This window comes from Urocampus carinirostris, chromosome 6, assembly GCF_059441175.1.
Source record: "Urocampus carinirostris isolate Australia breed hairy pipefish chromosome 6, RoL_Ucar_1.0, whole genome shotgun sequence".
Taxonomy (NCBI): Eukaryota; Metazoa; Chordata; class Actinopteri; order Syngnathiformes; family Syngnathidae; genus Urocampus; species Urocampus carinirostris.
In genome coordinates, this window is record NC_142354.1 from 15,288,841 (window position 1) to 15,314,778 (window position 25,938).

At 39.4% G+C, this 25,938-nt stretch overlaps 1 protein-coding gene across 1 annotated transcript in view; it reads right to left on the reverse strand.

Moving 5' to 3' along the window:
- prickle2b (prickle homolog 2b) overlaps positions 1-25,558 on the reverse strand; it is a 46,236-nt gene extending 20,678 nt beyond the window's left edge. The window contains exons 1-2 of the mRNA XM_088338027.1: positions 25,218-25,558; positions 5,708-5,899 (exon numbers count right to left, since the gene is read on the reverse strand). Coding sequence (XP_088194153.1) covers positions 5,708-5,839 — 132 coding nt within the window. The 5' untranslated portion in view covers positions 5,840-5,899; positions 25,218-25,558. The remainder of the gene's footprint in view (positions 1-5,707; positions 5,900-25,217) is intronic.
- Positions 25,559-25,938: the final 380 nt, after the last annotated feature.

Sequence of the window (25,938 nt, forward strand, 5' to 3'; positions counted from 1 at the left end):
TTATTTTTATGTTCTTGCCCTTGTTATTATTTTCATGTGTGAGTATTTGTTTGCTGTTGACCTTCATGTTTTGATTATTAAAAACCAGTTTTTATTGAACCATTTGGTTTCATGGCTCTCTTTATTTTTCCATCCCAAAGTACCTATCCCACGTCATCTTCTTTCAATTTTTGTTTATTTAGAGCTATTTGTTGGGCCTGCAATATCATTCTTTGTTTTGTCCATGAGCAAGAATGTTCCTTGTGTTGTCTAACTTGCATGTTTTGTTCTGTTAGAGCTGATTAGTTCTGCTCTGTGAGTATGTTCCCTGTGTCCTCCTCCTTTTGTGTTTTGTTCAGTACAGTGAACACTCTGAACCGCCTCGTTACCTCACTAATTTGCATCGCGTGCCGCATTCTGATTGGCTAAGCAGTCTTTCTATGTACGTCAATACAGTAATGTTGAGGTTCAATTTGTGCAGATTTGTTAAACAAATTGACATATTTATGTTACGTACATGCAAATTCTCTTTACATGACCACTGCAATTAATGAGGGTTCACTGTACACGGTATTCCTACCTATCCCGCATTGTTTTTATTTTACAGTTTTTTTCCGTGCGAGGTAGTTTGTGTTCCTGAATTCACCACATCTTTTTTAATTTCAGGTTTTGTTCATTTAGATCTTGTTGGTGTTTCATCATAAGTAGCAAAAAGGTGCAGCGGAGTCTGTGTTCGAACAGCTTTGATGTCTTTGAATTCTGAAGATCTTAATATTTTAGTTATTCTGTATCTCTACACAATGCAATTGCTTTTCTGTAAAAAATCTTATTTTGTTTATAGGATTCGCTTCTCCGGCCAAGCATAATCATCACACTTAAATTCCACTCCCAAAATGAAGGACATGCGACCAGAGAGACGCGTGACGCATGTGCGGAAAGACACCGACAGTAAAGGTTGGTTTTGGAGGTGAAAGCTCAACCGCCCCAAGGCGAAGATCTGAAGACTGATTTTGCAAAACACTCCCGGTTGTGGCGAGAGGCGGGAGAAGCAGCTTGCGATAATAACAGTAATCCAAAGCAGATAAGCAAAAGACGGGCATTATTTCCATTTAAATGGTAAACGGTTGATATCTGCAGCTGGATTATTTTCAAATCATGGGTCACATATGAATCTGCTCCTGCCAATATTTTAAACCGAATGTGCACTCGTCCTTTAAAATACAGTTAGAGGGTTTGACGATATAACCAAAAAAATAATGTGAATTCCTCACTCTGGATGATGATGATTGTCAATCAAATTGAAAAAATAAACACCTCCCAACACAATTTTTCAATTAAACGATTCCTTTTGTGGAAAATGTTCATTAAAAGATAAATGATTTTAAATTGGTTGAAAATTTAACACTTATAGCTTGTGACTAACCTGCTGAAAAGCCAGAGTTAACTAAACAATTGACAGTAGTTAGTCACCAGCACTGACTTTGGGTAATTCCAATTAAACTCCTGCCGCCCTCGTCATAATCACTCAAATTTTCAATTTTTAAAAGGAAAACTTCATTTGAGTATTTAAACTATGAGTTACTGCGTTATTACTTTGGTCTTCTTGAGTAAATATCGGGCGGCCTTTGTTTAGTGTGGTCTGTTTTCAGCATCAAACTGCAGAAACCAAACTACGCGGAATGATTTATAAGGGAAAAGACGCATTTATAAAAACATTTTTAAAAAAAATTGTATTTTCGTCCTTTGAATAAAGCCATTAACTAATATTTGTCAAAACCTAGATGGACCAAAAGCAGCCAATTGGACAAGTGTCAAGAGCTTTTGCGCAATATCAGTAATGAAACAATAGCATGTTTTTAAAACCTCCTTAGAGATTAAAAGATATTCAATAACACATTTTCTCCCCGATACTACTTTCAGTAAAGTCAAAGATTTTATACAGTTAGCAGGTATTTATTACTTATCATAAACTTACGAGTTCATTAGTTAACATATTTTAAGTTGTAGGTATTCAGTTATACTGCGGAACCATTGACTGCTGACTGGCGTTTCCAAAAATTGACATTTAGAGGTGACCAGTTTAACACCCAAACATTAGCAAATGTGTATTTCACTTTAGCCAATTTTTAAAAGACATTGTGAAAGAGTTGTAAACATTTGAATTCTCTTTCCGTGTCTCTATAACTTTTGTGCACACTTGCGTGTAAAAATGAATCACAAGTGGCGTTATGCACACTCGATTTAAGGTCTCAATTGGGATATCTTTATATCGATTTATTCAGAATTTCATAGTGTCAATCATCAATTGAATCGGTTACTATTGGCTAAAGTTATTGGAAGGTAATGAAAGCCTGGTCTTTTTTAGCAATACAGGATGGGAAAGGCCTGCAATTGGCCCAAAAAGATCAGACATTCTAAGGGCAACAACCTATCTATCTAATTTTACCAGTCTGTTTATTTGTGAACAGGAATCTCAAGACTAAACAGAAAGCTAGCAACAAGCAACATCTATCAGTGCAGAGATGCTTTTAGGCAGATTTTTTTTTAATCCATCAGCATTATCATTTATTTGAGTAAATACTTCACACCGTTGGATTTACTAGACTCTCGCGGATGTAAAGAGGCCATGGTTGCGTAATATCATGGGTGCAAGACTTTTGTTGACTCTTTGTTGCACTACCACTTTTAACAGTTTTCAGGCATCTCTTTTCAAACTGATTGTTATATTTCGAAATGCATATCTTGAATCCCAAGAGTTTACGCTTTCCAATGATATGAGGCATGATGGATTTTAGTGACTTCTGACATCGTACAGACACGTATTTGCTTCTCTAGGGGTTAATGTCTGTTATCTTTGATGTTCTGGATTGAAAAAGGGCCAAGGAAAAGGATCCTGCTGCCAGTCTATCTCTGTATTACCATTTTTTCTTGACCCAAGTTTGGAATTATCAAGAAATACAAAGGAGGCTCACGCATTGTTATCCTGGTTAGAGAATAGGGCCAGAACCAATTGACAATCTGGACAATTATTAAAAATAAAGTGATTAATACAAGGTATTTTTGGCATTGCAATGCTTGCGAGTGGAATTTTCTAAAATTAGATTTAATTTTAAACCGCCGACTCATCCCTTGTCTGCATCCACCCACCAACTCCACTTGACCAGCTCAATTTACTCCACATTTCCTTTACATGTATATTTATTTACATGCAAGTATATTACACATCAGTTGTACTTACTCTATAATATGTTGTTGTTTTATGTTTTTTTTAAATTTCAACACCGGTTTGGAAAACAATAGCTATGCATTACCACTGGTCTTTATCCCCCGCAATACGGCAATTTCACTATGCGATTCCCACCTCAGAATGGATTATTGTCGTATCCTGAGGTCTACTGTATAAATTCAAAGGTAATCACAGCCAAGCTCTGTTTGTATGCAAACATTTAAAGAAGCAAAGCGTTGCACATATTTGTTTCATGATGAATATCATTTAGCAATGGATCCATGGAAAAAAAAACATCACATAATTGCTGTTACTAGCAAACTCAAACCGCAGACTGTGACTGACATTACAGACACGCTAAAGAGGCAATTCCATTTGCCAAGTTCCACCGAATCGGATTTTATTTCGCAGTTAGTAAAGGGCCTTTTTTTGAAAATGTTCTTAAATCACTCTCATTATCTTTGCAATCGTAGCATAACACAACTGACACATCAAAAGAAAATGTCTTCTTTGTACACTGATAAAGGCCATGTTAGCGCGGTGTTTCGCGTGACGCTAAGATCCTATCACGAGATGCTTCGGAGTCTCGTCTGAGAGACGAATTCGGTCTTACTGACTGATACTCTTCAGATCTCAAAAACAATAATCACCGCCTCGAGCCTGATTCGTTGGAGACGCGACTTAGACACCGCTTTAAGCTAAACTGTACACCACAATGGCTCATAAACCCCCGCGCCAAAGAAAGCCACTGTGTAGATATGCCAGCCTAATTTTAGAGTCTCACTCCAGGCCTCGATGCAAGGACAGCCAAATGTCCCCCGTCGACCTCCATTGCGGATTTCTTCTCCGTCATGCACGTCAGAAGTAGCAAACGTAGCAATAAATGATCAATTTATCAAACAGATCGGGTGCCATCCCTGCTGGGGAAGCCATGAACTTAATTGACTCATTGTCCCTAAGACCCAAGAGGGGGATAAAAAGAAATAGACACTCCTAGTGACAATGGAGGGCGGCGTATTGACCAGTTCATCACCCTCAACTCATCAACAAAAAAGAAAGTGGCTTCTATAAACACTCCTTCCAGCTAATAAACCCGAAAACCTCCTAAAGTCGAATTGCAGTGAAGTAATTGGGCTTTTTAATGCGTTTCTGTATCGCACAAGCTCGGGTTGATGAAACCTTATCTAAACATGTTTGCAGGTGGAATGGATTAGGGGATTGTGACTGAAGGATATTTGTAATCCGAGTTTTCTTCAGCCGTCAGGTTCAGAATGCAAAACTGGAAAGCTATTATATGATGAAATCGTTTTATATGTGAGGATATAGGAGCAGAGTCTTGATTTGGTTGTAAACGTAGGCTGGCCAGAATTTTAAAACAAAAAAATTACAGAAAATTAGATTATGCATTTTTTAATGACAAAAATTATATAATCTAACAATGCAATTTCTCTCTCCCTCATATATATATATATATATATATATATAAAATTATCTCTCTCTTTTTATATATCTACACAGCATTATCTCCAGACAGAAGAGCAGCTTCAGCGACAGACTGCTGTCACTGTCTTGTACCACGGACAGACTGAAGAGATCTTTTCTTCCTCATGCCATGAGGCTCTTTAACTCCACCCGGCGGAGTAAAGGCCCACATTAAACCACACCCCCTACATTGCATATTTGAATATATTGAAATATGCTAATTTTTGCAGTACAACACTTACAATTTAAACACTATTGACACTCTATTTTTTATGCTTTTGTTTTTATTTGTTCTAAAATGTATTTCATTTATATACAGAAGCTCCCCTACTTACGACCATTCAACTTGCGTATAAACGATAGACAGGAACATTTTTTTGGGGATGTCGAAAAATATCTGGACATTGCTGTAAGTTAGATTTTGTATTGTGTGCACCTTTTGACGAGTACAGGACATGACTGTAGTGCTTCTTTCCGCCAGTACCAGCGTGTGGCGCTGTGAGAGGTCACCCAGCATCCACCCCGAAGAAGAAATCTGGCTTCCTCTTCCTAGTTTGTGTGCAAACATACAATACTGTATCTGCAGCGCGCTAAGAACTGTGACATTTTTATTGTTTAATATCTCGTGCATCCATTCAATATGGCTGGTGTAAAGTTTAAAGAGGCCAGCCTTTTCTTTTGAAATGAAAGTGGAATAAGAAAATGAGAAAATGGTTTGAACGCTTTTTTTCGGCCACTTTTCACCGCGGAGAAGGACCTCTTGAAGTGCTTCTTCCAAAAGTAAGTCAAACTCAATTTGATTCATCTTTATAGAGCATATTATTTTATTTTTTAGGACTAAACATACAGGTTACTTATACAAGCCTTAAACATACTTATATATATCTGAAACATACAAAATATAGCACTGAAGCAACTTACGAACAAATTCAACTTACGAACGATGGTCCGGAACGTCGTTCGTAAGTCGGGCAGCATCTTTATTTAAATATTTACAGTTCCCGTTTAGGTGGATTGTACCTGTTCGGGTTTGAGTCCCGGTGGCACCCAAGCGTACTCCTCCAGGGCGCACCCGGAATCATCATCCGAAGTGGAATTCCTCTGGAAGTCGTACATCAGTTTAGTCACCGTCTTCTCCATTTCCACAGGCATGGTGGTCACTGCATCACTGCATGCTCCTCCCAGCGACAGTTACAATGCACGCAGATCTTTCTGTCAGGAGGAAAAAGGAAATAGTGGACAACATTACAAACTCGCAGCGAAAGTTGGATGTCAAAAGGAGAGGTGGTTATATGAGCCTTTAATTTATGATGCTCAGTTTTGCGGAGTGGAAACATTTTTCATCGGAGCTCCGCGATTCAGGGAGAACACCATGAGTGTGGAAACACGCTCTTGAATAAATCACTCTTAGGGAGGATTTTTATAAGAAACGGGCCGATTTTGAGGTTCGTGATACAAGTCTTAAATCACCAAAAGAGAGAGAAAAAAAAGACATTTTTCCAGCCTTTTTCCTCATAGAAGGAATCCAAGTGTGAAGAAAATCTAATCATCCCACCTACTTGGTCGTAAGCACCGCAAAGCCCCATTGATAATTCCGTAAATACCCTTTGACATTTTCTTAAAACCAGATGGGGTCTTTACACGTGAGGGGTGTAAAAAACTCTTGGGTGAAAGGTCAAGCCTCCCAAGCACAATGTAGTCAAAATGTTGAGCCTGCGGATACAAAGCTGGGACGAACCGGGGACAAGGGGAAAAAATGAAGCAGGCAACCATTGAAGCAGACATGTTTGTATTTATTAGTATTTGACAGGAGGAACTAGTATAGTTTGTTTAGTCAAACTATGCAGTAAATGGGGTCAATGCATACAATTTGAGTATACTTGAGAGGCCAGTCTTTCGAGTCAATAAAGCCACGTATTATGGGATATTTTTTTACCCAAACACAGTCCTTTTTGGAATGGGATACAAACATTTTCCATAATTTTCTATGAACACACAGAAAATACTTGAATTTACCTTATTCATACTAGAAAGACGAATAGAGCAAACACAATAAATCACTGTTTATTCCAAGTCTTATTTAGTCTATTCAGATGTTATCTACATATTCACCTGCCCTATGTTATTTTCATTTATTTTTGTTTAGAATTCAAAAGGTTGAAGACAGCATGATATGGATTATGATGCTTTTAACCTCTCTTTACAGCATTTTCCCCGCTATATGGCATGGAACAACAAATAATTTCCTAAGCCCAAAAACGTGTCAAGATCAAACTGGTGGTGTTTGTGCGTATGTTACGTTCATAAAAATAACTATTTGCTATTGGTTAACAGCCTATAAAACTCTAGTATTTAATTAGTTTCCATTATGGCACTGTGAAAATGCCTTTATGCTATTGTCTGATTTACCTCCCACAATGCCTCACAATTCAGTTCAGAATTGAGTGGGCTTTGAGTTGTCAATACAATATAGAGTTTGTTTTTGTGCTGTATTTAAGAACAATGGGTCCCAAGGGTTGCAGTGATGCTAAATGAGTTAGCAAAAACAAGAATAAGGGGAAAAAAATACAAATACAAAGGAATACAAAGATGGCACACAGATAATAAGAATGAGGAGGCAATTCAAGCAACAAAGTCTAAGGGCATGGCAATCCTTGCAAGTGGAAGTTGCTAGCATCCACCAGGTACTCCACTCTACCAGATGAAGTCACATCTCACCAAACTTGAAAAATATATCAAATTTTCCTATACATGTGCATTTTTATAATTTTAGTTCATCCTATACACACAAGTACACAAATATACTAAATACTATTTTGCCGTTTTCATATGTGGGAACCGGGGACTCGAAAGGAATTAGCTAATGACCATAGGTTTCATCCCCCTCTATACAGCAATTTCCCTTGAGGATCCCCACTTGTATCCCGAGGGTCTGCTGTATTTTCAGAAGTTAAATCTTCCATTAATATGTGATGCTTGCGAAAGGTGGAGCTCAAAACGGTAGTCTTGTTTTGCTAGACTGCATTAAGATTAAAGAGATTAGCTTCCAACCGTTAATCTGGCCGCATCATTAAATTAAGAACTATAAGAGTAAGCTACCTTCACCGAGTGACTACCTAAAACGGGTACAAGGTGCTTACTGTACTGCCTTTGCCCTTGACAACCCCTAAGGCGGCAAAAAGAAAAAAGAAAAAAAGAGACAATCTCATTACTCTCCCAGACGGACGCTTAGTTGTCTGACTAAAAGCGCTCACAGGGGCTTAAAGACACTTTGCTCTGAGCACTGTTTGCGTTCACAGCCCGGGTGGTCAAAGCATGTACGGCACCTTACGCATATGTTGCGATGATACCATGGGTGAGGCGAGCCTTGCGAAGCTGGCTTCTATTCAGGAGCGAGTTTCTACGCCATGCAGCTAATTATTTCTAATTTAGCACAAAAGAAGGGGAATAAGGTCTGCCAAGCTTTTACCAATCAAACATTTTCTCACACTTATGTGTGACCCTCTCTTCCCATCTTTTTGCTAAACACTAGCCAAACTTTGGCTAATGCTTACATGCTAACACAAGAAGCCTAACTTACTAAGGATGTGCAGTTTTTTCCCCCGTCAACCCGTACTTTGCGACATTCAGTCAGTTCGTCCCAGAAGTCAATTGGCTGGCTCTTAGCTACGCACGGCAAGTTGAATTCACTATTATTATTAATTCACTTCGTTTAATGTGAGAATTTTATCGCACTCTCCAGACACCCAAATACAATTCAAAGTGTTTTGTTAAAACATTCACTATACAATAAAATAACACTTCTACATAATGTTTCCTCTGTAGAGCAAATAAACCGAGCACAAATATGACTTCCACCTTCTTTGTATCAAAATAACTCACTTTGAAATGGATGGAACGACGGCGTCCCCTTTTGGACAGTTCCCCGGACGTACCAATTCACCAAAATGAAATCTGATAACATGAAGTGTTGTATGTAATTAAAACCTCCAAGGTAATATATTGATAAAATACTTTTTTCACCATACGTAATTATGTGGAGGGACATTCTCAAGTACAGAACATTACGCAAGTTTCTCACTTCTTTGGCTTTCTAACAAGTTTAGCTACTTCAAGCCCCCCCTTTTTTCTATCATGGAGTATAAATTGCGTGTGCTATTTCAATCAGCCTGGTTCATTGAATCCACTTTCTTGTGATTAGTAATTCATATTAGAACTAATTAATATCCTTTTTTTATATCAGTGTAGGAAATTCTAGCATCTTTCAGAGAAAAAGATTTATGGTGGAGCACAAGCCACACCTAGAGGCAAATTCATTTACTGATAGCAGTAAAGAATAAATCGTTTCAATCCTAACGATTTTCAAAATTAAAGCTAGAAAAATCCCTACACTCCTCCTCAGTGAAAATGACTGAGCTGTTACATCCATCCATCCATTTTTGTCCGCTTATTCCGGGGTCGGGTGACAGGGGCAGCAGCCTCAGTAAGCAAGCCCAGGTCTCCCTATCCCAGGCCACTTAATATAGCTCACCCGGCAGGATCCCGAGGCAGGATCCCCAGGCCAGCCTAGAGACATAGTCTCTCCAGCAAGTCCTAGGTCGTCCCCGGGGCCTCCTGCCGGTGGGACATGCCCGGAACACCTCCCGAAGGAGGCGTCCAGGAGGCATCCTTATCAAATGCCCGAGCCACTTGAATTTTTTGCATTTTTGATCTCTCAACTTCTTCTGTTTCACTTTGTTGCTCTACCTGGATTTTTCTTTTCAGAATTTTGTCGGTTTAAGAGAATGTAATAAATGGAACACTTAACATTGGCCTCTAGTAATGTGACTATGGGTTATTATCATTTTCCTCAAACATTTTTATGTAAGTAAGTACAAAACTAAATATGTAATTTTCCATACAGTACCGTAACGACCAGACGGAAGTAGGACCCAGATGCGTAACGTTAATCACATGTTTATTGAGGTATAGAGGAAAGGCAATGCCCGCCATCCGGTCCTCGCTGGATGCGGAAAGCAAGCCGCTCAGGGAATCGGAACGTGTTCTGAATGCGGATGCAAATCTTCTGGAGCGGGAGATCGTCGGGTAGTAGACGGAAAAACAGATCGTTTGCTGGGACGGGAGAGCAAAATGTGGTCGGGGTAGAAAAAACAAGTCGTTATCCGGGACGGGAGATCAAAACGTGGCCAAGGTCAAAAATCGGGTCGTAGCCGGAGACAAACGGACGGGTGGAAAACGGTGAAAAACGAGACAGACGGGAGTCAGGGTCAAAAATGCTTGCCTTGTGGAAACAGAGGTCCGCTGACGGACTGACAACAGGCGAGTGAAAGCACCGAGTTAAGTAGGACGGGGAAGCAATCAGGAAGCCAGCAGCGGCTGTGACACAGAGTCATGACAAGTACATGTTTACAGTATTTTATTTTTTCAGCCAAGCATTTCACATTTTCAGTTTGGGCCCCGAATCTTCATTCTTGTGCGTTCCTAATAAAAACCAAAAAGTTGCACAAGTTCTCCATTTTGCAACAGCACCGTGAGCAGAGAAGCTTAAGTGCCTTGCATGCGGAAGGTTGACCACTAAAACCATAAGAATGCCAACCTTGTCTTCCATTAATAGCGGATCTGACGATAATAAGAAAAAAGCTGAACCAAGCGAATCGAGAAAAATCGAAGTGGCGCAATGCTGTCCTTCTCAGCAAACCCAACGCTCCTTTGCTTCTAATTCGACACAGCTTAGCTACACAAGAACACTTAAAAAAGCCCTTCAGAAAAGAAAAATAATCCACCAAATGTGAGAAGGAAAACAAGTCCCCCTGTCTGACAGCATGTTAAGTGGTCAGCTGTTTCTATTTTAGCCTCGGGTCGTGGGCACGTGCAAATACCTTTGGAGTCTAAAGTAAAGAATTTCACTGTGCATTCCTTCTTGGAGGGCAAAATTCGAACGTCTTTTGTCTGGCATGTGACAGATAATGTTTTATTTTTCTAAATACACTATGAGGACTCATCACAAATAGATAAAAGATTTACCCCCAGGAGAAGATTCAAATATTAATCTAAATCTTTTTGATTTGGCCTATATTTGGGCGTTTAGTGGGCATTTACAGCCTCAAAAGGTATCAATTGCATCTTCTCATAGCTCTCATTTTCCCTTTTGTTATTGTATTATTAAAAGTAGTCTATTGTCTGTGCAGCCCTTTGAGACTTCTTGTGATTAAGGGCGTCACAAATAAACATGACTTGACTATTTCATTTCGGCAATGTCACTGTTGCGCTTTACTACGGTTAAAGCAAGGAAAGTCTTTTTGGCAGGGATGTATTTTGAGCCCAACAACCAATGCGATCGGATTTTATCACGTCAAATCGGACATATAAATATATTGAAAATGTACGTTGTGACCGTAAAGTCTCAGGTTTGTGTGAATGCTACAATAGTTTAGCCAACAAATGTTTGGGAATTACAGTCTGTTTCTATTGGCTACAGAGGCATAACTATGAATCACAGTAAACCCTCTTTATAACGCGGTTCACCTTTCATGGACGCACTACTGTACTGATTAGCATCATGCATTGTGATTAGCTTAATGCGGTCTCCGCTTATTATTTGATAGCACAGTAAATATTTGTAAAAAGGGTTCTTCTGTACTTTTATTTGTTAAAAAAATTCTTAAACCGGTAAAGTTGGTTTGTTCTTTGGTTTGAATAAATGATTAATTGCAAAATATAATGAAGTCTGCCTATTAGGGGTTATTTTTGGAACGTAACCACTTCGATAAACAAGGGTTCACCGTACTTTGTAAAAACAAGGTTTGTACGCATTTTTCATGCGCAATTCAAGCCCTTTTTTATGACTTTTTAAAAAATGTCTTTATTAAAATGAAGAAAAAATGTGAATCATGTATCTGCAATTTACACATGTGATTTGTAATGAAGTCTTCACATGCAAGATTTTTTAGTAAATAACATATATATTTGTTTTTGAGCCTTATATTTTCGGTTGCAGGAAGTTCCCTCCCATTACAATTTACCACTGGAAAACGCTACCTAAATAAATGTACATAATCGATATCAAATCCTTGCACTAATAGACTTTAGATAGTGCCATGTTTATGAGTAACATGCACCTGTAATCTTCGGCACGACCCGTAGGGGGCGAAGACGTTTCAAAGTACAATGCAGTACAAGCTAATGTCAGCTGCAGTTAATCACAAGGGAAGAAGAAATGCAATGCCACTAGAGAGCACTATTGGCATCATTTTTAAGCAGACTATCAGATTTAATTTCCCCCTATGTTCCCATCCGGAGCCTGCGCTCTGAAAACGCTGGTCTACTAGTGATCCCAAGAGCCAAGAAGAGATCCACAGATTCGAGAGCGTTCTCCATTCGGGCCCCGGTGCTGTGGAATGCTCTTCCCCTTGAGATTCCATCTGCAACCTCAGTGGAAATGTTTAAATCTAAGCTTAGAACACACCTCTATTCCATAGTATTTGAATAACCTATATTTTATGTTGACAATAACTGTATTATTTGTCCTCATATAGGTTTTAGATCAGAGGATAGTGTCATAATAGTCTGTGGTTTGTGCAGCCCTTTGAGACTCTTTGTGATTAAGGGCTATACAAATCAACATGACTTGACATGATAAACATGGCAATAATTTCAAGCATTTACAAGCACTTCACCCAAAATTCAAGAGCTTTTCATTCTTTGAAAACACATTAGAATTTAGGCATTATAAAGGATTTCAAGCACCAGTACGAACCCTGTAACTATTGACAATTTGTTAAATTGACCTAAAAGAGAGCCTGACATCATTTTGCATATTATTGCACTTTTAGAGAGTTAGTGAGCTATAACTTTCCAAAATATGTGCCTTGGTTTGATTTAAATTGTCAAATACTGCTCCAATAGATCCATACAAATGACACTTGACATCTAAACAAATTCCACTTTGCATTCCCTCACTTAAAACAGATGGAAAGTATCATCTTCATCAAAACCACAAATTTGTGATGAAAAAGTCAAAATTAACTTAAAAAAATAGATTAAATTGTAACTTGAAGAAGGAATAAGATGACCTCTATGGATGCACTCTACTCCCATTGCTCAAGCCTGCCTCAAAGTCCAGATGTGTGATAAGCATCCTCCAGTATTTCAGCTGGCAAACATCTCCTCACCACATGACTTCTGGCAGGGATCCTGTCAGCCTCCTGAGGAACGTTCAACCCCCCCTTTTTGCACCCACCCCCTTCAGTCCTCATGATTTACAACAGGCTTCTTTTTGCACATGCTGGGATTTCCCCACCACTGAAACTTAATAGCAACGCTTCCTCTTTCTAATCTGCTTGATTTCAATTAGCGCAAATTCGAGGATCCTCGTCATGGAGCACATCCTTGACGTCTCAGAAATGACTGAAATGAGGTCAAGTGAAGAAAGGTAAAATAATTGTTTTCACTTTTTAAACAGGAATGGACGTAGTCGCTCCCTAGCGATGATGTTAAAATACAGTGCTACGATTCATGCAGTGTGAATGATGATGGAATTACAGTGAGCCCAAAGGATAAAACCACCCTGTTTTACGAAGATTTCACTTTACGGTTTAAATAAGACATTCCCCCCCCCCTCTTTATGGCATTTCCCTCTCCATACGACATAAACAACAAATTATTTTAGGTGAACGCAACTCCAAGATATCTCTCTGCTACTGGTAGGTGTTACAAAGGATGCTGTACTGTTATTGCTTTGTTTCCCCGACGTTATGAAGATGCTGATATGCTATTGGGTTAACTACCTCCCACAATGCCTTTCTTTATTCAGTTTAGAATCCTATTTGCATCATTAAGATTGCGAGCTGGCGATAAAATGCAGCATTTTTTTACAGTATTTAATCACAATGGGTCCCAAGACTTGCTATGACGCTAAAGAGAAAGGCAAAAACATGATAACCATGGTAATGTAGTTTGCAATTATCAAAATATACAAAGAAAACAAACCACTTTCGCTAAGTGGCATGTCTCTAACTCATCAGTAGCGGAGAGGATTATTAGGAATAAGGAGGTGATTAAAGCAACAACATGTTCTACGGGCATTATAATACTATTAAGTGGAAGGTTTATAATTAATCTTTAATCTGAAGTCTCCTCCCCCCTTCTACACCAACCCGCTACTCGACTAGACCAGCTCCAGACACGTCACACGAAAGGTAAATACTATTTCATTTCTCCTTTACATTTATTTATGTTAGCTTACAATATGCATGTATATTACACAGAAGTAGTACTTACTACATACTTTGTTATTTCAAATGTTTTTATCTAGGGTCCTAGGGGTGTGAAAGGAATTATCTAATTATCATAGGTTTCTATTCCCCACTATGTAGCAATTTCACTTCGGAGAACGGATTAATGTCTTTTCCCTGGGGTCCCCTGTATTCCCCCATGAAAAAATGTTAATAAACAGTACAATACTATGGTTCATGCATCCTGAATGACATTACCAGATTTTATACATTTTCATGGCGCACCCGAGCCGCATGGAATTATAATCAGCGCATTGCAATTTGACTCCAAATTCTAAGGCCAGTGTCGTAAATTCCGTCTTAAGCATGCCATTTGGAACTCTTCATCCGTGTTGATGTTTATACAGAACGTGACATAGCGGTGACACAGGGGTCATGTGCCACTTGCCCATTCACAAGAGGGAGTCATTGAGGGGGTTTGTCTACTCTCCAAACAACAACCTGCAACCCTTTTCAAACACTCGGGTGACACTTGAAGAAAAGAAAACAGGAAATATGGCTGCGGGGTAAAGAGTGGGAAGGACAGCAATCAATGCTTTACTGGTCTACGCAAGTAAAAACTGCTCTATATTAAAAGAAATGTATCATTTACATTTCTATCGTCAGGCTCTAGGTCAGGGGTCAGGAACCTATGGCTCGCGAGCCATATATGGCTCTTTCTATGAGTATCTGTGGCTCAGAGACCAATTTGATTGCATGCAAAATTTCTCCATCTTGTTCAAAACCGGATTTGTCTATCCTATTCAGGTACACGTAAAGTCAAACCAAAGCTAAATACAAAGGTAACACAGTATATATAGGGCACGTTTTTCACTACAATTTACAGTCAAGGTGTCACGCAAAAAAAAGGGGGAAAAAAACTCGTTTTGGCTGTACAACGCTAAAGAATCCTTTATTTAAAAGTTCACTATATAATCTGTGTTCAGTGTTCAGATACTTTATGATGAATCCACAGAACTGTAAATACGCCAAAACACCGGAAGAGAACTTAGTCATTTGATTGGGTGAGTGGGAGGGATGGGTGGAGCTATGCAAAAAGTACAAGCATTCCCTCCCATCTCTCGCCAAAGGTAAGCACATAAGGCTCCCTATTCTCAGAATGTTGTGACGTTTTTACAAAATAAATGCTTGCATCTGGTTTTGAAACCAATGTGTATGAAAAAAAGGGTCAAAAGGAGTTTAACCGGTCTTGAGTAATTGCAAGAAAGAGACAAGTTTAAAGTGGTCTTTTTGTTGAATTTGGGACATGGGCTCTAGCATTATTCTCTTTTCATAATGTTTATCAAATCATCAAAAATAAATGTGCTGAAGACTAAGCTTTTGTCTGGGGCGCCGGTTTAGCAATTTAGTAAATTTGTCTCATAATATATGGTGTGGCTCTTTCCCAAAATAAAATTAATATTTTTTGCTTTTATGGCTCTTTGAGTCAAAAAGGTTCCCGACCCCTGCTCTAGGTGCTCACTTGCAAATAAGATTATGTGTAAAAATGCCCGTCTGACTCTGGTTTTAAGAACTATGTTGTTGCAAGAGAGTCTATGTATCTATCTGCCCTGGTCATATCCCTCGAGAGGGGTGACCGACAGCAAGACAAACACATACAAAAACAAAGAAAATAACAAGGGAAAAAGTAGCAAAAAAACCCACAAAATTTTGTGGACCATGGCCAGCCCAACTACCAAATCAAGTTAAGCACCTCGGCACCCAAGTTGGTCATGCTTTCGTCCCTCCAGGGTGACACACACACTCTTTTGTTCAACAGCAGGGCCCGACAGCTTTCACTGGTTTACCCCTGCCGCATCATACAGGTGCCCTGCCCATCCCTTAGAACACGTCCAAACATCCCATTATCCTTTCACAACACCTCTCCACTCATTCCTATTACATACAAGAGCTCCAGCTTCCACTATATTTAGACCTCTTTCCTGCAGTGCACTCATAACACCATCCATCCACGTCAATCGTGGCCTTCCTCTTGGTCTCCGTCTATTTACTTTTGCTTCAAAGAGAGTAAGGAAGATAATTAGAATTACTGTTAGAATTTCTCTTGTGAAAGGTTTTGTTTTCTAACAGAGGAGGAATATTTGTGGGTCAGACAAAAAACACATTTATCAACCCTTGAACACTGTAAAACGTAAAATTCCAACCATGCAATTTTTTTTTCTAAATGGACTGAGAAATAACTGTCATAATGATACAAGACATAATAATGAGCTAAAATGATTGACAGAAGAAGCCTCCAAAGTTATTTAAGGGACAGATCATAAATAAGCCTTTGGATTCAACCAGTCATCCTTTTTTTCTTTTTCATTGATTTGTTAATTTTGTAATCCGATGTTTATTGCAACACTACTGAACATATAAAATCTGGTGGGGGAAACAAAAACAGATTTATAAAAATATACCCCGTGATGTATCATCTGTTCATTCTTACAGTTTTCCACAATAGACTAAATGAACGCACTCAGTAGTACAGTGCAGGGTTCATTTGAAATCTCTCGTCCTCTTCAAAGTTATTTACATTGTCCCGGTAGCTAAAGAAGGCATGCACAGTCTAAATAAATAAAAATTACAGGGGGAAAAAAAAAAAATCTAAAAATTAGAACAAGTGCAAAAAAAGTACAGGAACAATCCATAAAGTCTAAATCTAATATTTTTTAAATACATAGACTATAAAATAAATATGAGCTCTCCCTTCCATATCAAACTGTAATGCAAAAAAACCCAAACAAATAAATCTAGTGGGTCAGCATAGATTCAGCAATCGAAAGCCAACTTCTCTGCAGACAGCGGAACTTTCGACTCGACTGTCAGGTTGCTCGGCACCTTCCCAGATGTTCCACTAAACAACAAGGTCCTTTGTTCCGTCTGTGTGAATACAAGCCCCTGTGGCAAGGCTGACGTATTACTTTTGGTCCAAATGTATTCAATATTTGGATTTAGTTTGTATTTTTTTGCTTCTTTATACAAAACAACTTAACATAAGCATAAATAGTAGCTTAACTAGGTAGATGGAATGAAAGTACACAGATTTATTTTTCTTTTGGGGGGATAGCGTTAAAGAATCCACCATTTTCATTACAACCATAAAAAAAAATGCCCTCGTGGGATCTCATAGCGATAAAAGGAGAAAAATGAGTTCTGACCTATTTAGCACAAGCTTTTTAAAAGTGCCTGCTCTAGCTCCACTCTAAACGGAGTCGTGTTTCGCAACTCGCAAACTGTTTTTTCCATAGAATGCGAGATGATTGGATGAAAATTGCAGATCTAACTGGCAGCTCCGTACAAAAGCAATAGCCTGATGACAAGTTAAGTTTTACTTCATGTGGAAAAAATGTCCGAAAAGAAGCGAGTCTTTCCTGTTTGACTTTTATATACACTTTCTTTTATAACACATTAGGAACATGATATACTGTACGAACCTGTCAGAGAATGAATGTAAATGTCACAACCGTTAGGGCAGGCGTGTCCAAACCTTTGCGATCGGTAATCTGAAAATGTGTGAGGGAGTGTTAATTTATAACAGTCTTTAATAAATGAACCCTCCGCTAAAGGTTTGAAGTGCTTGCCGATGAGTGTCGCGACCTCGTAGATCGCCCTTGTAGCATTTTCATTTGACTCGCGGGGTCTTGTAAAAAAAGCGCCGGTGGGCTGTTGAAACAGCTTCCAGTTGCTTCACCTTTTCACAGCGTTTGTTTCCAGTAAGCTTATTTGTCTGCCAGTGCCTCTTCATATTATGTTCTTTGCAAACAACCACAGGCAAATTAGCAGACGCACTTGTTTCAGATTTTGTGGAAAAAAATAATACTCTACATGTCATGGAAGCGGCAGCCCTCACAGTCAACTTTCCTTTATATTCACGGTCGACATGTCAGAAATGAGTTGAGGGTCAAATTCTCACAGAAAACCAAAGGCAAGTTTTTTTTAAATTTTGGTACAAATTTATACTATTGTTAACATTACTGTCAATCCACATATTATAAATGTTATGACAAAGATTGTGGGTGCAACTGGCCCCCGGGCCGGGTTTTGGACGTGCCTGCATAAGTGTTTGGTCACTGTTTGTTGGTGATAGGAATGAGTGGAGAGGTGTTGTGAAAGGATAGTGGGATGTCTGGACGCGTTCTAAGAGATGGTCAGGGCACCCATATGATGTGGCAGAGGTAAACCAGTGAAAGCTGTCAGGCCCTGCTGTTGGAGAGAAGAGTGTCTTGTGTTGCCCTGACCCAAGTGACATGGCCGCTTTCTTGTGTCCCGGTTCATCTTGAGGGACGAAAGCATGACCAACTTAGGTGCCGAGGTGCCTAACTTGTTTGGGTGTATGGGCATTTGGTTTGGCCATGGTTCAAAAAATTGTGTGTGCGTTTTTTGCTATTTTTTCCCTCGTTTATTTTCTTTATTTTCGTATGTGTTTGTCTTGCTGTCGGTCACCCCTCTCGAGGGATATGACCAGGGTAGATAGATAGAAACTATGACTGGAGGGGTTCCTAACAAAAGTCAGCACTGTACAAAGACGTTTACCATTAGAGGCTAATTAACGCTAGACAGATGCAACGTGTTCCCAGAGTCTGTGATTATGCGACCATTCACCTGTCAAAAGTCATTACTGAGAGACATAGTCCCGTCCTCTAATTAGTCTCGCCCTGGGATGACAGTCTAAACAACATGATGAAAACATTTAGGATTCCTTGATTTGTAACCAAAACGGAGACCCCCAGATTATACATCCCTAGCTACCATTATCACATTTGGACAGTACGACAATTATTTTTGCGTGCGTGCTCGAAAACATATGCGAGTTATGTCTTCAAGATGCCTATCTGCTATTGGTTGACCTCATAAAATGCTGCACTGCTATTGGTTTGCGTCAAGGCAGCATGAAGATGCTAATATGCTATTGGCTAAACTCGCTCCCTTTCTCTTTGTTTAAGTTATAATCTTGTGGAACAAATATAATTTGTTTAGTTATGCATCTAGCAGTGATGCTACCGGGAGAAGCAAAACCATGAGAACCATGGAAATAAAGCTTGGGATCATAAACAGAGGTGAAGAACGCACACACATCTTGACTTTCGATTAAAGAATATGGCAATAACCTATCAAAGATTGGGGGAATTTCAAAGAATAAGTAGGCGATTAAGGCAACAAAGTCCTTTAAGGTCATGAAATTATCATAATGGCCGTTTTAATCAGTTTAAATTTCAATCCACCAGAGGTCTCCTGTATATATGACCCTGAAATCATCATATCGGTCGGAAGAAAAACAAGTGATCTCAAAGACTTCAATGGAGCAGAATACAGTCAATGGACTGTTCAGAGATTCAAAAAAATTGGGCATCGCTTTTACGTACAGTACATTTTTTTCCGACAAGCATCATTTGGGAAAGTACAAGCTTTACATAATTTAAAAATGAATCTGTCTTTTGCAATCTTCTGTTTGAAATTCTGATTGGTATAGTTCTTTTTGATCACCCTAGGGACGTAGAAAATTCACTTTGAGATCAAAGGTGAGGTGTGCCTTTGAGGTCCCCTTAAAACGTTGAAACTTAAATATTTATTAATACAGAGTTCAAAGAGCACCTATGCTTTATTTTTAATTGCGCCTATCTGCTTTTATCTTACTTTTAGCAGAACTGTTCGAGGTGGAACACATTAGATTCCAGGAATGAGGCCTGGGCGAAGTGCTGGAGAGTGATGTCATGCTTATTCCCTGGAGGTGTTATCTTTAATTATTTTTGTTAGTGTAGGATGAAAATGATGAAAGAAAGAAAAGGCCCGCTTCAAGTAGAGTCCAAACACGGACACAAACCCCAAGAAAGATGAAAAAAGAGCTAATTTGAAGGCGTCCAAGAAATGCATGTATGTGCATGCGCCTCATGAATGAGCTGACCTAGGCTGAAATGATGATACAAGCCAGTAGATGGCGAGTGTTACAGAGCTCCAAATTTGGTACAGCTCCTTTAAACTGCACCTAAACTCATATGCAAGCAACATGGTTTAGCTCAGTGTGCAATTTATTCCTCTTTCATAAAATAATTAAAAATGCACAATACAGTTCTTTTACCAGCCTCTGTTGCAGTACCAACCCAAATGATACAGTACTTTAACAATTTATCATGCACAATGATGCCTCCTAATAGACCCCATTTTGACTGGCACAATAAACCACCCCAATAGTCTAATGAATGCGCTACTATTCATATCATGACATTAAAGATACTGTCTGTATTGGGATTGTTGCCCTAGTTATGCATCTAATGCTAATCAGAGGCTCTTCTTCATCAGTTTTATGGCTATGGCAAAACATGAACGAGCCATAAATGCCAAGTGATGACAAATTACTGCTGTAAACGTTTTATGTAGCCCTTTTGACACACTAGCACATGCGCCTATAACGCGAAAGGTCCCCGATTCGAGACAGGGTGTAAATATTTGTAGGCCTGGAGAGGGCTGGGCGCCACCAGGCTGTACTTGCCCAAGACACACCACAGGAAATGGTGCCCCTACGGCCCTAGTCGTTGAGGGATGCACCCACCCACCTCACTAAGGGTCGTGACTAGTATTTGAAATCCCGGGGTAAGCATGGGTTCTTTATACAATTGTCATATTTTAAACTAATTCTATATGGCTAGTTTTAAACATGCATATTAGCATTTTTTGCTTTTGCCAATGGAAATGCATGCAGTGAGGATCCTTAGAAAAGTGGGAAATTAAAAAAAGATGACGACCAATAAGATGTGTATAGGGCGGGATGATCCGCATCAAGTTCTAATGTTTAATTTTTGATTGATTTACTAATTTGATTTTAATTATATACCCATAAGATCTAATAGATGTTTCTTTTTAAGCACAAATTGTGCATTGAAAGAGTCAAAATGCAACAGGGCAAGTTCTGAAGTATTTTTTTTACATGACATTTGATTATATACGGCACGGCACGTCTCTTCTTTACACTTTACATCAATCATATAAAATGGATGCACGAGATGTTAAACAATACAAATGTCAAAGTTCTTAGCGCTCTGGAGAAATAGTACAGTACACATAGTATCTTTACACACGAACTAGGAAGTAGAAGCCAGATTTCTTCTTCGAAGTGGATGCTGGGTGACCTCTCACAGCGCCACACGCTGGTAGTAGCAGAACTTACAGCAATGTCCGGATATTTTTCAACATCCCGAAAAAAATATTCCTATCTACCGTTTTCCTTAAGTCGAATGGTCGAAAGTGGGGGAGCGTCTGTAATCTAAATACAATTTGAACATGGTACAGAAAAAATATAGCCAATGTTTGAAGGTTGGTCTTGAGCGTAGTAAACCTAAATGTGCAGTTAAGATGCTTTATAAAAAAATATATAATTTTATGGGCTGGTAAACAAGGGGACACCGGGGACAAGCATGGCACAGTTTTCTTGGACACATGAAGCTTATGTGTCATCAAATAATAAACATATGTTTAAGATTTACCTGAAGTGACGTAGCTGCTAATTACCGTCCCAATTGTTCTATCAATCCTCAAATCTTGTCAGCCCACTATCCATTTTTGTTTGCTTTGGTCTACTCATTACTACCGATGGGTTTAATCGTCGAATTGAAACAGAGTGAAAAATTATTTAATCGGGAAGCTTTTCCAGTAAATGAGCCGTTTAAGCTCCATGATTGGGTCTGAGCAAGTGCAAATACCTCACTGTATTTGCTGTGCTTTACTGTATGTCTCCAATTGTGCAGCTAGAAACAGATGGTGTAGAAAACATCCCTACATTATTAATTCGGAAAGAGGGAAATTATAACTTAAGGGTCTGTAGTAAATTCACAATCCCAAAGGTGAGAACAACCAGGAAAAGTATGTGTGTGTCTGTGTGTGAAAGTCAAACTTTGGAACAATTTACAAGACGAGATCAAACAATGTCCAACTATTAACTTGTTCAAATTTCAATACAAAAAAACATTACTGGCGGAATACAGAGATGAAGAAAATGGGGTATGAGTGATACGAGAGATTGGGAATACTGAGTCTAAAACTATGGTTAACTTCGTTGTTATTGTTGCTAGGTTATATCATAACTGTTATTACTAATATTATTACTGTTGTTGTTATCATTGCTGTATTTAATAGGGAAGATGAAGGGGTAGGGAAAATAAGCATCTGCTTCTTACTACCCCTTTTGAAACATGTTATGTAAGATTATTTTGTTGAGTTATTGTTTTTGTTCTGTTTTTATTTTAATGTTCGAAATAAAAGTTCAGATTTCACGTTCTAACAAGATTCAATATGGCTTCGGTGTGCCAATTATCAGGAAAACGTGGGCATTACAGCAAAAGGAAAACATTTTACTTATAGTACTTTAACATTTTTAGTGGGCAGGATCAAAAAGCTCCGTCGGGCCCTATTGGGTTATAGTGTGCCCTCCCCTGCTATACAACTTAATCAAAAGACAATTTGCCTTCTGCAAAACTAATTTTTCTGCAGTACCGCAAGATGAAAAAGACCTCATCGGAGGGAGTCCGCCCAACTTCGAATGTGTTTGGTCACAGATACAGTGCGCCAGTTTAACAAACCCCACCATGTATTCATTGAGTGCCAACTTGCTGGATAAAGTGAGAACACTTGAGGTGGGAACGTAGGGAGTCACGGAAGCCGCTTCCGAGGAAACCTCACACCGCAACAGGCTTTAGACTCCCTGCCAGAAAACATAAGTATCAAACGGAAGCCGCCGACTGCGGAGTCCAAAAGAAATGCAACACTTAGGTGGGGAATATCACTGAATATCCACTCTAGTCAGCAGGTGGCGACGGGGATAGAATTAATCTCTTTCTTGAGTGGAATAACGGTGGTTTGTCAATTGAGTTTGGGGGGGTTGCAGAAAAGGAGTGCAACACTGGCTGATTCAGTCAGGTTTTTTAAAATCAGAAGTCGATTAGATAGACTATGGGGATACAGTGTTCCCGCCTTAAGTTTTCACTTTACCATGCGGAATAATATCCACTATACAATGTCAACAACATATTTTGCACGCTCAATATTTCAAATTTTGCTATGTTCCTGCGGATATAGAGTTACATCTTTAAGATACCTGTCTGCTATAGGTAGAAGTCTGCGTCACGGCATCATGAAGATGCTGATATTTTATTGGCTAAACTATCTCCCACAGTACCTTTTTCTCCATCATCATTCAATTCAGAACAAAATAGTCCAGGATATCACTCACCCACTACACCAGGGGTGGCCAACCCGGCCCAGAAGAGCCGCATGTTCTGCATGTTTTGTTGGTTTCTCTTCCCCAACTTAGGTGATGCAAATTTAAAGCTAGTTGGCAAGCTGTGTGGGAGCTTGATAATGACCCAAGTGATTGGACTCACACGTAATTGAGCAGAGAAACTCCAAAAATATGGAGGACATGCGGCTCTTGAGGACCGAGTTGCCCACCCCTGCACTACACCAATATTTCTTCCTGCTACCATCAGGGTGCAGATGCAGGACAATAAGATTTAGGAGGGCCTGCCTCGGGAAAAGCCTGATCCCCTCGGAAATCACCGTTTAAACAGGCCCCGCCTACCCATCGAATCAGTCTGCCACCACTGTCCCACATTTTTATTTTATTTTGTAATCCAATGTAAGGCCTTTTGTTTTCCCCCAGTACAGTCAGCAGAAGTGAATTTTCCTACGGAGACCAATAAATTACATGTAGATCTAATCTAGTATATTGTGTACCATGTTAAGATTTTTGCAAGTCATCGATACAATACTGCATTTCTCAACTGCATTTATTTGCCAAGGGTCCCAACGCTTGCAGTGATGCTAAAGGGAGAATCAAAAACATGAGAACCATGGAAATGAAACTTATGATAACCAAGTAATACAAAGAAGGCACAGAAATAACTACACTCCCTAAGTTGTATGGCAATTACAGCAAAGAAATCTCAGGGTGTGATAATCTTCGCAAGAATATTTAAAATTAGTTTTCATTTTTGATCCGCCGTCGCTGTCTCTTTCCCCTCTGCATCCACCTACTACTCCACTCTACCAGCTCAAGCCAAGACACACTAATCGTATATAAAATGTTCTATTTCTATACAGTACTCCCTCGGTATACCATGGGTTACTTTTCACAGATGCACTTCTTCAAGCGTTTTCAATATGGATTGTGTTCTTCATTTTAATTGTGGCTAAACAGTTAATTAGACAGCCTAATAGTGATTGGTAAATTTAAAAAAAATACGTTTATACTGTACTTCTATTTGTTAAACCTGTAAAAAGGGATTGCTCTTTGAGTCAGTGTATGATAAAGTATTTAACTGTATAATAATTGTAAAAAATGGTTTCTAATTGATCAAGTTCAGCTACCACGGGTCCTCTTAGAAACATAACCCTTTTTAAAAACGGGGGATTATTGCACTTGTATATTTATGGGGTTTTTTAAGTAAATGCACATATTACTTCTAAGTATTACTTTCTAATATCAATTTTCTTAGGGGATAGCAAAACATTAGCCGATTACCATACCAGCTCAGTAGCCTAGATGGTAAGGCGCCCGCTTTGAGACTGGGAGGTCGGTGGTTCGCGCCCCGGCCGAGTCATTCCTAAGACTTAAAAAGTGGTCGGCGGCGCCCTCTGTTGGCTGCGGCTGCATCGGCTCGTTACAACGGGTCAGGTGCAATCGACATTTCGTTCTGTGTACATTGTTACACAGAATGACAATACAAGGAAATTATTATTATTATATATACGTCCTGTTATACGGAAATTTGACTCAGAGCGGAATAATGACGTATCCCGGGGGTCTACTGTATAGTCTTATCTGGTCATGCATGCACTATAGAAAGTATAATGTCAATTCCTAAAATGTTGGAGAAAAGACGATAACCAGATGCAATTTTAATCCGTTTGTCTTCTTGTTTACCCAGCAAGCATCTCCAGCCCATATGGCACTTGGGGGCAACACAACAAAAGACGATGCTTGACCGGCGCGTTCCAGGGGGATGGGACGCGACCGGGTCGGATATAAAACCGTGAAAATACGTATAGTTTGGAAAAGTCAAAATCCTCTACAAGATTTCGAAAATTCGAAATTCAACTTTAATATCTTTCTAACCCCGAGGGGGCGGCGGCGGGAGAGGGACACACATCCACCCTTATGCTCAATTCGGTACGTCTTCTATATTTCTCTGGACTTGAACGTCACACAAAACACGTCCACATTGAAAACAAACAAACAAACAAACAAACAGAAAAGTGCATACCTTCTCACAAAGTTCGACTAGGTGAAACGAGAATCCGGACTTGGGTACGGAAAGCTTTGAAACCCGTCTGCCACATTGCACTTTCTGAATTTGCCACGAAAGACACGCTCTCACCAGGTCCGTGGTGCCCCTACATCCGTCCGTGAAAAAAAAAAGAAAAAAAACTTTCTTCGGCCCTCTTCGGCGAAAGTCCGGTGCACTACAAATCCAAATTGGTATCAGGGAATAAATCCAGAAAAAAACAAATGTTCCAAGTCTGAAAAGTGCGAGTGGAATATCCCGCGTGGGATTTAAAGACAGTCTGGGGGGAAAAGAGTAACGCGGACTCTCCGCTCCGTACGTGGAAGTGCACTGCGGTCAACGAAGTCCCCCCCGTTTAACAGCGCTTTAATCAGGAGGGAAATTCAAGTTAGACAAAAACGGAGAAGATACTTCCTGTTACGACCTTCACAATAAATGTATGATTTGTTTGGGCGGTACGCGTTTCATTTTGAATTTTAATGTAGAAAGAATGGCGTTACATCAATATATCTTTAGTTTTACTGTATTAGAGTTATATTATTGGATAATAAACCAGGTGTGTCAAACTTATTTTAACTCGGGGGCCACACGATAGAACAAACATTCTCTCGAGCGGGACTAGTAGATTAGAGAGAAAGAAAAAGAGAAAGAAATAGGAGAAAGCGAGGGAGAGAAAAGCAGAGAGGTTGGGACAAAGTAA